A 14194-nucleotide genomic window follows, 5' to 3' on the forward strand; every position below is an offset into this window, starting at 1 on the left:
CCGACACCACGAAATTGAACTGAAATAAAGTTGCCTCAGGTGTAGTGGCATTAAACAATGGCTTTAATACAAGCCAGTGTTGACCTTCTTCAAAAATACATGTGCCAAATGAAATGTTGGCTTGTTAATAGTGGTCTTGTTAATAGTGGTCTATCCGTTAGTACAGCCCTGAGATTCAGTGTGATGATGAAATGTGCTTTGAGATTTGCCTCTAACCTTCTTGCTTCTTGTTTTCTCTCATTTTAAAGCTCCACACCCCCTTTTCCCGTCCTTCCACCCGCCTGTTCCAATCGATGCCAGACATCATGAGGGACGCTATCATTACGACCCATCACCTCTTGCCCCGCTGCACATGTGAGTATGATTCACCAGTATCCTGGATAACCTTTGTTAAGTAAAACTTATGGTAGAATTTGTGAGATTAATTGCTTTTCTGGATCAGGGTAATGTTGTCAGCACCCACTTTAAACCAAATTTTTACAAAGTGTTAGGGTTCACTTCTTCATTTCAGCATCTCAGTTTATTTTTAAACATTGACCCGGATTTTGCAGTAAAAAATAACGGTGAGGCTATCGGTGCTCACCATTAGTAAAGAGTAAATCGGACAGCAACTTCCAGCGTCCGCACATGCGTAGTTAAACGCGGAAATCAGGAAGTTGCTGTCCGAGTTGCCCTGCTCCTCCACAAACTTCACTCCAACAGTATCTCGCCGATAGACTCGGCATCCACATCCATGGAAGGGAGTGAAGTTCTGCTACTTGCCCACTAAACATGCCAGAAAAAGTTACGACTTATCCATTCAAGTGTGATTGTATGTTTAATGGTGTACTAAGTCTTGGTTACTGCCAAACAGCCTTGCTGGCATTGAAAATTTACTTTTAAAAGTGTGGCGTCTCGTTCCTTCAGATTTTAATTATTGTTGGACATTTAAAAAAAATTAAAATAAAACATTTTTTAAATGTTTCTTTCTGTCTCTTTTATTTCTCTCTTAATCCAATCTTTCTTTCCCTCTCTTTATTCCACTTTCTGTACATAGAATCACAGAAATTTATGGCACAGAAGGAGGCCATTCGGCCCATCGTATCTGTGCCGGATGAAAAAAAGCTCTCCAGCCTAATCCCACTTTCCAGCTCTTGGTCCGTAGCCCTGTAGGTTACGGCATGTCAACTGCATATCCAAGTACTTTTTTAATGCGATGAGGGTTTCTGCCTCTACCCATTCAGGCAGTGAGTTCCAGACCCCCACCACCCTCTGGGTGAACAAAGTTCTCCTCAACTCCCCCCTAATCCTTCTACCAATTACTTTAAATCTATGCCTTCTGGTTATTGATCTCTCTGCTAAGGGAAATAGGTCCTTCCTATCCACTCTATCCAGGCTCCTCATAATTTTATACACCTCAATCAGGTCTCCCCTCAGTCTCCTCTGTTCCAAAGATAACAACCCCAGCCTATCCAACCTATCCACATAACTAAAATTCCCCAGTTCCGGCAACATCCTGGTAAATCTCCTCTGCACCCTCTATAGTGCAATCACATCCTTCCTGTAATGTGGTGACCAGAACTGCACGCAGTACTCTAGCTGTGGCCTAACTAGTGTTTTATACAGTTCAAGCATAACCTCCCTGCTCTTGTATTCTGTGCCTTAGCTAATAAAGGAAAGTATCCCGTATGCCTTTTTAACCACCTTATCTACCTGTCCTGCTACCTTCAGGGATCTGTGGACATGCACTCCAAACTCCCTCTGTTCCTCTACACTTCTCAGTATCGTACCATTTAATGTGTATACCCTTGCCTTGTTAACCCACCCTAAATGCATTACCTCACACTTCTCCGGATTAAATTCCATTTGCCACTTTTCTGCTCACCTGACCGGTCCATTGCTATCTTCCTGCAGTCTACAGCTATCAACCACACGGCCAATTTTTGTCTCATCTGCAAACTTCGTAAACATGCCCCCTACATTGAAGTCTAAATCATTGATGTATACCACAAAAAGCCAGGGACCTAGTACTGAGCCCTGCGGAACTCCACTGGAAACAACCTTCCAGTCACAAAAACACCCGTCGACCATTACCCTTTGCTTCCTGCCTCTGAGCCAATTTTGGATCCAACTTGCCACTTTCCCTTGGATCCCATGGGCTTTTACTTTTCTGATCTGTCTGCCATGTGGGACCTTGTCAAAAGCCTTGCTAAAATCCATGTAGACTACATCAAACGCACTACCCTCATCGACCCTCCTTGTTACCTCCTCAGAAAATTTAATCAAGTTAGTCAGACACGACCTTCCCTTAACAAATCCGTGCTGACTGTCTTTGATTAATCCGTGTCTTTCTAAATGACGATTAATGCTGTCCCTCAGAATTTTTTCCAAAAATTTGCCCTGCACCAAGGTTAGGCTGACTGGCCTGCAATTACTCAGTCTATCCCTTTCTCCTTTTTTAAACAACGGTACAACGTTAACAGTCCTCCAGCACTACACCTGTATCCAGAGAGGATTGAGAAATGATGGTCAGAGCCTCTGCTGTTTCCTCCCTTGATTCTCTTAACAGCCTGGGATACATTTCATCTGGGCTTGGTGATTTATCCACTTTCAAAGATGCTAAACCCCTTAATACTTTCTCTCACTATGTTTAGCTCTTCTAATATTTCACATTCCTCCTCCTTAACTATAACGTCTGCATTGTTCTTCCTTTTTGTGAAGACAGTCGCAAAGTATTCATTAAGAACCATGCCCATGTCTTACGCCTTCACACACAGGTTACCTTTTTGGTCTCTAATAGGCCCTACTCTTTATTTAGTTATCTTCTTGCTCTTTATGTACTTATAAAACATCTTTGGGTTTTCCTTGACTTTACTTGCCAATATTTTTTCATGCTCTCTCTTTGCTTTCCTAATTTCCTTTTTAATTTTATCCCTGCACTTTCTATACTCCTCTAAAGTTTCTGCAGTATTTAGCTCTTGGTATCTGACATAAGCTTCCATTTTTTGCCTTATCCTACCCTTTACACCCCTTGACATCCAAGGAGCTCTAGATTTGTTAGTCCCACCCTTTTTCTTTAAGGGCACACTTGCTCTGGACCCTCACTATCTCCTCCTTGAATGCCTCCCACTGCTCTGACACTAATTTACCTTCAAGTAGATATTTCCAGTCCACTTTCTCTAAATTACATCTATTAATTTAAACTATTACAAAACTTGAAGCGCCAGCATTAGCATCAGCAGAGCCAGAGCTGAAGGGAGGCTGGTGAATCCCCACTCCCTGCAATCCAAATATCAGCCAATTCTGGAACCCACTAAATCTGCGATTCTGACGCGCCAGAACGTTCCGAAAGATGTCAAGGAGTTTCAACCAATGGGACTTGGATGCCGCTGCCACAGTCTGAGGAACTGACCAATGGTGCGCGCCGGTTGTCTCGATGCTCGGTAATTGGCTGTGTTGTATCCCATGGAGCATTGGGTGTCCTTTTGACCGGATGTGCACGGCCCTAATGTCGCCTTTTGTGAGCGATGAGCTCGCTGCCCCATTAGTAGCAATCGGTTAGCAGCTAACACTGGCATGCTTGGTCTTACTCCGTGCGCATGGGCTTAACATACTCCTGTGGCAGCTCGGTGGAACTCGGAGCTAGGGCAGCACTAGTGGCCAGTCACTGCAATTCAGGAACGGTGTTGAGGCCGACTTGGAGGAACCCTTAAGAGGGCAAGAATTTTATTTCAAAATATTATCAGGCAGCTGCAAACACCCAAGGTGTAAAATTGCTCTCTATGCTAAATGTAGCAATATGAATCAGAGGTGTGATAGATCACCTTTTACTCTCACCACCTTTTACAGTAATTTTAGTAAAGGGAGAAAATTTAGCCCCTTAAAGTGTTGGGGTGGGGTTGGGGGGCTCCAGTTCTGTGCCTTCTGAGTAATACAATTAGTCAGCCTGGCTCAGTTAGTATAGTAGTGCTCGCGCCTGAGTTAGAAGGTTGTGGGTTCAAGGTGTGCACTAGGACTTCAGCAGGACATCTCAGCTGTCACTTCAGTGCAGTACCAATAGAGTGCTGCTTTGTTGTGGGAGCCGTCCTTCAGAGGAGACGATAAACCGTAACCCCAAGTGGACATAAAAGATCCCACAGTACCTACTGGAAGAAGAGCAGGGAGTTTTCCTGATGTTATGAGCAACACTGCTCACTCACAATGTCAGCAAAAAACCGATTAACTGGCAATTTATCTCACAGCTGTTTACGGGATCTTGCTGTGCAAAATGGCTGCCGCATTTGCTTGTATCATCACAGTGACTGTAGCATAATGGAATCCAGCTTTAAATAAACAGGCTGTTACTGATCATGGCTTGGAGTGCTGTGCTGTATCTAATGTGAAAACAAAAACCTAATCATTTCAATAAATAATTAATTGGAGATGCAACCCTTTAGGGGTGTTATAGAACACCAAACCAAACATACTGCCCTGAACCTGTAAAATCTGTACTCGCCTTCACTGCATGATTTCAGGTGTAAAGTAGCTGGTCCCTGCGGTGGGGGTGAGTTTAAATATATAATTACTGGCAGAGGCCCTGTCTAATTCCTGCTGGTGGTGAGGGCTTGTGCCCACTCAGCAGGAGTTAAGCCCTACGGTCATTGGCTTGAGGTTCCTCAGCTTTAGATGAGCACGCTAATCAAGCATCTCATGCTGCTTGGGTCAGGAACTTCTGAATGCCTGTTCAACCCCGAATGATTTATCAGTGTTCCCTGTTTAAGTAAAAATATTCATGCAAAAAAATGCAAACCTGCAAACCATCGGCCAAAGAGAATTTAGCAATTTTTTTATGAATGAAAAGCTGAAAGAATGATTCCTGATTTTCCTTAGTTTCTGTGCCCAAGCAGTGCTTTATGCCCAGTTGCTTAATGGGGAAAATCAACTGCAGCAAGCCTGCACTCTGACGGTCAATATCGAGCAGTCCTGCAGCATGGTCTGGATCAGAGTAAGATTTTTGCTTCATTGATGTTGCTTAACCTGTACCTAGTTCCCTTATGGTCTCTGTGGGTGAGGTTACAAATTCAGTGCCACTTTGAACTGGTTACTGGATGTGGGTCCACACTCACTGACCTAAATTGGCTCCCGGTTAAGCAGCGCCTCGATTTTAAAAATTCTCATCCTTGTTTTCAAATTCCTCCATGGCCTCACCCCTCCCCACCTCTGTAACCTCCTCCAGCCCTCCAACCTGCTGAGATATCTGTGCTCCTCCAATTCTGGACTCTTGAGCATCCCTGATTATAATCGCTCCACCATTGGCGGCCGTGCCTTCAGCTTGTGAGGCCCTAAGCTTTGGAATTCCCTCCCTAAACCTCTTCGCCTCGCTACCTCTCTTTCCTCCTTTAAGGTGCTCCTTAAAACCTACCTGCCCTAATATCTCCTTAAGAGGCTCGGTGTCAAATTTTGTTTGATAATCGCTCCTGTGAAGCGCCTGGGAATGTTTTACTACGTGACAGGTGCTATATAAGTACAAGTTGTTGTTCAGAATGCCCACACTCACTGCATCCAGGATCCTTACAGCCAACAGAGGGGGAATCATTTTTTCCCACCCTTCTTTATTCAGTTCGAGCTCAGGACTTGGAAGATCACATGACACCGTGGGGTAGATTTTAACCTTTAGGCAGCTGACTGGTGGAGCTCGCCAGCTGGCCGTCTGTTCCAGCGGTGGAGGGGCAAGCTGTGATTTAAATGCGCTCGGCGAAGCTGGGGACACCAAGCGGGCATTGCCGACGCAGCTCTCTGGTTTTGGGCCACAGGGATGTCGCCCGGCTGGGATTCTGGTGGCAGCTGCAGGTCGGCCCTGGGAAAGAGGGAGGGTGGGAGACAAAGCCAAGGGGGGAGAACAGTAGCCGCAGTATTGTTGTGGAACCTGAGGAGCTCCCTCCCCCACCTCCTAAAAAAATTTAAGTTACCACTCCAGGGCTCCGACCAGTTCAATCCTAAAATGACAATCCGGATCCAATGTACAGTACGTGGTCGGACCCCAATTGGCATATTGAAAGGTGCCTTGTTGGGATTAGCTAGGTGGTAAGTATACTGATACTGCCCAGATAACATTGATTTCAGCAGCTTAAAATGGACATCAGTGTTAAACCACTGCCCCACTTAGTCCTCCCTCAAACAGAGCATCAAACACTGCAAGACGTCAAAGCCATTCATATTAGAAATAATGAGCATTGTGAGATTAAAAACTTGGAGCCCTGAGGACTCCTGATAATCTTTCTGTGTCTGCATAAGTTCTGTGTTTCAGTCACTGAATTATAGTCTGCCGTGATCCCTGAGATGTGGCCTGTTGTACTACTAGTGTTTGCACTTTTACTTGTCTGATGGTGTATTCTCACAAGGGGTTATGTCTTGGCCACCTGTAGCCTCATTGATGGCAGGTCTGTTCTACCAAGTCATTAATTATGGGTCAGTTCATTTGAAATCTGTTAAATTCCAACTCCCAATGAAGAATGAACAATTGTCTAAAAACAAGTTGTGTTTTCCTCTCAATTGGGGATAACAAAATCTCATAAATTTAATTTTTCAGATTTACGAAATTGTATAACCAAAACAAAACTGTACTTGAAAATCTGTGAATTTGATACATTTGTTAGATTTTCTTAAAATTAGTAAAATTACCATCAAGCGTAAAATCGTTGTTAAAATAACAGTGTGTTCAGGAACAGGAGACTTCGGAGCTGATGATAAAAGTGGAGGGGCTGCTGAGCTTGGTGAAAGACAATTAGATGAGAGATTTTACTGGGACCACATTATGTTTCATATTTGTCATCATTACACTTGATGTTGTTTTGTAAAGTCACTGTCTCTCCTTAAGCACCACTATTACCTATAATGAAAATTTTATGCTGCATTTCCACGGACTCTGCTGTCTGCATAAACAAGCACCAGGTGATTGATGGGGATGTCATCTTAACAAAATAACAAATGTAATACAGCGGTCGGCTTAAAGGAAGATAATAAAAAAGTGAACGAGAGTGCAGGAGATAGGAAATACAAGTTGCAGACAGAAGGAGATAAATTTACTATAACTAGACTTTACTAACATAGATTTGTACCATACCAATTGACCTATTGGTCAATGCTTAAAAATATTTAAATACATATAGATTTAACCATTTTATGGTTAACTGCATCCATAACACACTGATTGTGTTTATTGAAGAACTGTGCTGATTTTATTTGATTAGAATTGATTAACAAATGTAATCCATGTGCCATTGAGTCAGCCTGCATGGGTATGACACAGCACTGTGCGCATGTTACACCCAGATGTGTTTATGATAATGAAATAAGCACTGAAATACATTCCTGGCCCTCAGTTATTAGAGGATCAGTTGACATGTTATTCTTTTCATATCGTCACACTCTTCCCTCTGAGAATAGTGTGAAGTAGCAGAAGGAGTCGCAGGCTGATTAATGGTCTACGCTCCTTCCATGGCCGTAACCACCTTTACACCAGCCCATAGGGTGGTTAGTCCTATAAGGCGGGAGAATTTTATGGACTCCCACACCCACCAGAGGCAAGTATCCCACTGGATGTCGAACCAGAACACCAGCTCTGCTCGCCGGGACTGTCTCGAGCAGGTTTGAACCCTGCACCTTCTGACTTGGGAGCAAATTCTAGCCAAAGACCCACTCCCATAAAATTGACATGTGTGTTGGATTAAAAGTGCAGTGTGTACAAGCTGTGTGGTAATAATAACAACAACAACTTGCATTTATATAGCACATTTAACCTAAGAAACCATCCCAAGGAGCGTTATCAGAGAAAAACTGACAGCGAGCCACAGAAGGAGACATTAGCAGTAAAGCTTGGTCAAAGGAGACATTCGCAGTAAAGCTTGGTCAAAGAGGTAGGTTTTAAGGAGCATCTTAAAGGAAGAGAAAGAAGTGGAGAGACAGAGAGGTTTATGGGCGGAATTCCAGAGCTTAGGGCCTAGACAGCTGAAGGTGAGGCGAAGAAAGCGGAGGATGGACAAGAATCCAGAATTGGAGGAACTCAGAGTGCTTGGAGGATTGTACGGCTGGCGGAGGTTACAGAGATAGGGAGGAGTGAGGCCATGGAGGGATTTGAACACGAGGATAATAATTTTAAAATGGAGGTGTTGCTGGACCAGAAACCAATGTAGGTCTGCGAGCACAGGGGTAATGGTGAATGGCATTCGATGCAAGTTAGGGTTCGGGCAGCAGAGTTTTGGATGAGCTCAGGTTTATGGATGGGAGGCTGGCCCGGAGAGCGATGGAATATTCGAGTCTGGAGGTAAGAACACCGTGGATGAGGGTTTCAGCAGCAAATGAGCTGAAGCTGGGGCACATTGCACTGAGTTGATGTTTAATCTTCAAATATACTTCCAATTGAATATTAAATTAATAATTTCAAATACTGCCGAGAACATTTGATAGATAAAGAGTAACGTTGGGCACAGCTCCAAGTTGTATGTCCAATGTATTCTGTTTTGTAAGTTATGCTTAATGCTCTTTTGTCTTTACTAAAGTCTTTGCTGAACTGCACCTTCACATATTTGCTTGGTTCACAGAATGCTCTGTGGTCACCACCTTTACCTCAGACTTGGATGGGTTGGGGGTGGGGGTTATATTATCCTGGAGGAGTTCTAATCACATTGATGTCCAGAATAGAATTAAAGAAACATGAAACTTCCAGCATACAAGCTCTGTGAGAGCTGCATTTAAATCTCTCCAGTGTAAAGTGTCACAATCAACATTTAATCATATTTTCAGATCCGGCTTCATTTGTAAGGATGATCAGACATCTTTATTTACTAGAAAATCACACTTCATATTGTGGGAAATGAGTCGTGTTATGTAGATGGCACCATGCATACCCGTGGCAATCAGTTACAGTGCAGTAATTACATGGACTTTGAAGAAAAAATGAAATTGTTTTAAAGCAAGTCCTCCATGGTGAACAGAAAGAATCATTTTTAACCCATTTAACTAAGAGCTAAACACATGCCTAATATTTTACAAATACTTTTCGGATCAGGCTGCCATTACAGACTTGTAATTACAGAGCAAATGTGCCTGGAGCCAGGTAATAAATCTGATGTAATCTCTGTGCATTAAGGAGAATAAAGGGGGCCGTTTGTGTATTAAACTCAGAGAAATTTGTGAGCACGTATATACCCTGACTAATGCAGACATCCCCGACTGATGTTCAATGTCATAGTCATGTTATTCTGTTATTAAAGATTTGGTCCAAAAGGTTGACACAGAGCTGGTTGATCCGGATAGAGCTGGCATCCATTTACAGCATCAACAATATGAAGCAAAATTAAATTAAAAGCTCGTAAAATGAAATATGTTTCGTATTAGCCGCTTGACACTTAATTTGCCTCTGAATAAGGAAGGAAATCGCAAATTAACCTGCCTATGTTTTTCTAGGCAGGGCTTATTAGAGTTAGTAATAACTGCAATTATCTCTGTGATAATATTAACCTATGTGTGTATGAATATGTACTCAAGTGTAGCACCTCTGATGCATCTCCGAGTCAAGTGCAACCATCTCGTCTCGGTTCATTAGGCAGAATTCTGCTGCCAAGAGCAGCAGCGCTGTGCGGCCCAGGGAGGAGGCATTGTACAGAACTGGTGCAGGCCTCAAACTTCAGCTACTTCACAAACCTGCATTGCCCGAAGTCCAGGCTCCTGTTGCTTTTGCTCTGGAAAAAAAAACCTTGCTGGCCTGAAGTAAAGGTCTGCATGTTCTCCTTTTGCAAAGTCATGCAAATTATATAGGCTTATTTTTTTTATATAGAGCTGGGTTTTGCTGGTGTCCGCAGTGCTTTGTGATGCATTTGTCTGCTGGCTCGGCGGGACTGAGTGTAGACATTGTCAGCCCCAACAATAGCGGTGAAAGCGAGCAGTGGGCTTGTTTCTCCAAAGGTGCTTTGAGACTTAGTCTTCAGTTTGAGTTACACAATTTCCCCGATGATTTATTCGGAGTTGTTTTGTTGGAAGTGCTCTCGGAGCCTCCTGAGCGGCAGTCAATGCTCCCAGCAGCGGACCCCACTTCCAGTGCAGTCTACCATCATGTTAAGTGCAGTATATAAGTAGGATCGCATAAGAATAGGGGGGAAAGGGGGATTGTAAATTGGGTAGCACAGAGTTTGGGGGGGGGGGGGAACCATCCAAAAGGACCCTGGTGGTTACTGTCTGGCAGCTGATTGAAACCTCTAAATGCTGACAAAGGAACGGAGACTAAAACTCGCTTGTGTTTGAAGAACTGGGCAGCAGCTTCTTGAACTAAATTCCGAAGTGATTTGTGCTGCAGTTAGCAGTATTAGTCCAGCAAGGAGATACTGAGTCAAACATTCACAGGCACTGAACCAGAATGAAGCCTCGCTCTACACAGGCCATGGTTAAAGCTGTTGCAGCCCCTGGACTGTGAGGAAGTGGACTGTGACAGGCTTCTCACAACACAATGCTCCAACCAGTATTAAAAGCAAGGACATCTTCCAGCAGGGCAGTGCCGAAAGCCAAGCCATTGTGTTCCTTTGGTGTGTGGCTTAGGGCATGTGAATGAGAACCTCGGCTGAACGGGCCTCCCAACTTTCAACAGACTCCCCCGAGTGCCCATGGATAAAGCTCACTAAACCAATGGCACGGCTTATAGCGGTGTCCCCCTGTATTCCTGCTTTTGTTGAGTTCCCACTTTTCTGCCGATCCTTGTTTCTTCTGGTACTCCGTGGTAACCAGAAAAAGATGTATTTACTGTCATAACGTACAGTATTGAAGAGATGCCAGTTAGCGTTTACACAACTCAGGGCGGGGAAAGAAACTCTCCAAGTCCAATCATTTTCAAAACAAAGTTGTCTTTAAAATTCTCAGGGAATGTGTGAAACAAGGAAATGTTGCTTTTTATTGCAGGTAACACACCAGTTTTTTTTTGGGGGGGGCGGTGGGTTATCTGCACTCCTCCACCTCGGAAGACGCAGAACAGAGAAAATAAAGTCTGTTGTTTTTGAAAGCCTTGATCTGTCCGAAACAAAACCAAATTCAAAATTAATTGTAAAACCATTCGGGGTTTGTTTTTACCTGTAATAATCACAAGATAGGATAATTACAATAGAGTTGCAACCTGGTGCTGGAGAGTTGCTAGGGTTTCAGGAGAGTCAGACAACTGAAAACTTGATACTATTAAAGTACAAAGAATGTTTTTTTTAAATGGCCTTGGTATTGCCCTCAACATCACAGAGCAGACATTGAAGGCCATGTTCATTTGTTGTAGTCTGAGAGTGTTTCCAGGCTCTGAGCCAGAATAAAGCATGCCTTCTGTATTGGTCTCAGAAGAATGTTGAAGGCGGAAGAAAATGTCCCATTTGTTGAATTATTACTGTTTCTTAACTAGAGATGAACAAAAGGTCTGCATTTACCAGACCTCCATCAGCAGCATCAACACTAGTGGTCCTAGTGATGACTCAGGCTGATTTCTGTGTTTCCCTGGTTTAGTTTACTGCAAAGTACTTTAAAATAAAAAATCACAATATTTCTGTTTTCTCAAGTTAAGGATAGATCTTGCCTTCATGTGAAATCAAAAATAAACACCCTGAGTGCCACAGATGCTGTTTGTAAGGTGCAACATTTGTCAGGATATGCAGCAGTTTGGATTCCGTGAGGCATCTTACAATTACAATTTGTTTGACTTATTAAGCACTTGTTACAACTTTTCTATTAGATGCTTATTTATTCGAATGGCTATTGGTCCATTCTGGAACATTAGAACAACAGGGCTCTGTTTCTCGCTCTTTCATTTGCTCTTTTTTCTTCTTTCGCATGCCTTTGTATTTTTGTCTCCCTTTGTTTCTGCATCTGCCTCTCTGCTTCTCAGGTGATTCCATGTTTGTCTCACTCTGTCTCTCCTTCACTCCTTTATCTGTGTTTGTCGTGCTCAATGTCTCCTTCAGCTTTGTGTTTACTGTGTCTGCATCTGTACCTGTCTCACCCGGTCTCTCGTGTTTCTGTAACTATCTCGCTGTGTGTCTCACTCGGCCCCTCGTGTTTCTGTAACTATCTCGCTGTGTGTCTCACTCGGTCTCTCGTGTTTCTGTAACTATCTCGCTGTGTGTCTCACTCGGCCCCTCGTGTTTCTGTAACTATCTCGCTGTGTGTCTCACTCGGCCCCTCGTGTTTCTGTAACTATCTCGCTGTGTGTCTCACTCGGCCCCTCGTGTTTCTGTAACTATCTCGCTGTGTGTCTCACTCGGCCCCTCGTGTTTCTGTAACTATCTCGCTGTGTGTCTCACTCGGCCCCTCGTGTTTCTGTAACTATCTCGCTGTGTGTCTCACTCGGTCTCTCGTGTTTCTGTAACTATCTCGCTGTGTGTCTCACTCGGTCCCTCGTGTTTCTGTAACTATCTCGCTGTGTGTCTCACTCGGTCTCTCGTGTTTCTGTAACTCTCTCGCTGTGTGGCTCACTCGGCCCCTCGTGTTTCTTTAACTATCTCGCTGTGTGTCTCACTCGGCCCCTCGTGTTTCTGTAACTATCTCGCTGTGTGTCTCACTCGGTCTCTCGCGTTTCTGTAACTATCTCGCTGGGTGTCTCACTCGGCCCCTCGTGTTTCTGTAACTATCTCGCTGTGTGTCTCACTCGGTCTCTCGTGTTTCTGTAACTATCTCGCTGTGTGTCTCACTCGGCCCCTCGTGCGTCTGTAACTATCTCGCTGTGTGTCTCACTCGGCCCCTCGTGTTTCTGTAACTATCTCGCTGTGTGTCTCACTCGGCCCCTCGTGTTTCTGTAACTATCTCGCTGTGTGTCTCACTCGGTCTCTCGTGTTTCTGTAACTATCTCGCTGTGTGTCCCACTCGGCCCCTCGTGTTTCTGTAACTATCTTGCTGTGTGTCTCACTCGGCCTCTCGTGTTTCTGTAACTATCTCGCTGCGTGTCTCACTCGGCCCCTCGTGTTTCTGTAACTATCTCGCTGTGTGTCCCACTCGGCCCCTCGTGTTTCTGTAACTATCTCGCTGTGTGTCTCACTCGGTCTCTCGTGTTTCTGTAACTATCTCGCTGGGTGTCTCACTCGGTCTCTCGTGTTTCTGTAACTATCTCGCTGTGTGTCTCACTCAGCCTCTCGTGTTTCTGTAACAATCTCGCTGTGTGTCTCACTCGGTCTCTCGTGTTTCTGTAACTATCTCGCTGTGTGTCTCACTCGGTCTCTCGTGTTTCTGTAACTATCTCGCTGTGTGTCTCACTCGGCCTCTCGTGTTTCTGTAACTATCTCGCTGCGTGTCTCACTCGGCCCCTCGTGTTTCTGTAACTATCTCGCTGTGTGTCTCACTCGGCCCCTCGTGTTTCTGTAACTATCTCGCTGTGTGTCTCACTCGGTCCCTCGTGTTTCTGTAACTATCTCGCTGGGTGTTTCACTCGGTCTCTCGTGTTTCTGTAACTATCTCGCTGTGTGTCTCACTCAGCCTCTCGTGTTTCTGTAACAAACTCGCTGTGTGTCTCACTCGGTCTCTCGTGTTTCTGTAACTATCTCGCTGTGTGTCTCACTCGGTCTCTCGTGTTTCTGTAACTATCTCGCTGTGTGTCCCACTTGGTCTCTCGTGTTTCTGTAACTATCTCGCTGTGTGTCTCACTCGGTCTCTCGTGTTTCTGTAACTATCTCGCTGTGTGTCTCACTCGGCCTCGCGTGTTTCTGTAACTATCTCGCTGTGTGTCTTCTCGGCCCCTCGTGTTTCTGTAACTATCTCGCTGTGTGTCTCACTCGGTCCCTCGTGTTTCTGTAACTATCTCGCTGGGTGTCTCACTCGGCCCCTCGTGTTTCTGTAACTATCTCGCTGTGTGTCTCAGTCGGTCTCTCGTGTTTCTGTAACTATCTCGCTGGGTGTCTCACTCGGTCTCTCGTGTTTCTGTAACTATCTCGCTGGGTGTCTCACTCGGCCCCTCGTGTTTCTGTAACTACCTCGCTGTGTGTCTCACTCGGCCCCTCGTGTTTCTGTAACTATCTCGCTCGGTGTCTCACTCGGCCCCTCGTGTTTCTGTAACTATCTCGCTGGGTGTCTCACTCGGTCTCTCGTGTTTCTGTAACTATCTCGCTGTGTGTCTCACTCGGTCTCTCGTGTTTCTGTAACTATCTCGCTGTGTGTCTCACTCGGTCTCTCGTGTTTCTGTAACTATCTCGCTGTGTGTCTCACTCGGCCCCTCGTGTTTCTGTAA

General features: G+C 44.6%; 1 protein-coding gene across 3 annotated transcripts in view; it reads left to right on the plus strand.

The window, feature by feature from the left end:
- Positions 1 to 14194, plus strand: part of LOC147115355 (transcription activator GLI3-like) — a 422057-nt gene that overhangs the window by 248024 nt on the left and 159839 nt on the right. For all 3 annotated transcript variants that reach the window (XM_085993896.1, XM_085993898.1, XM_085993897.1), the window contains one exon: positions 249 to 354. In XM_085993896.1, coding sequence (XP_085850022.1) covers positions 249 to 354 — 106 coding nt within the window. The remainder of the gene's footprint in view (positions 1 to 248; positions 355 to 14194) is intronic.

This window comes from Somniosus microcephalus, chromosome 7 (assembly GCF_052327205.1).
Source record: "Somniosus microcephalus isolate GS21.2 chromosome 7, FLI_Smic_1.0, whole genome shotgun sequence".
Taxonomy (NCBI): Eukaryota; Metazoa; Chordata; class Chondrichthyes; order Squaliformes; family Somniosidae; genus Somniosus; species Somniosus microcephalus.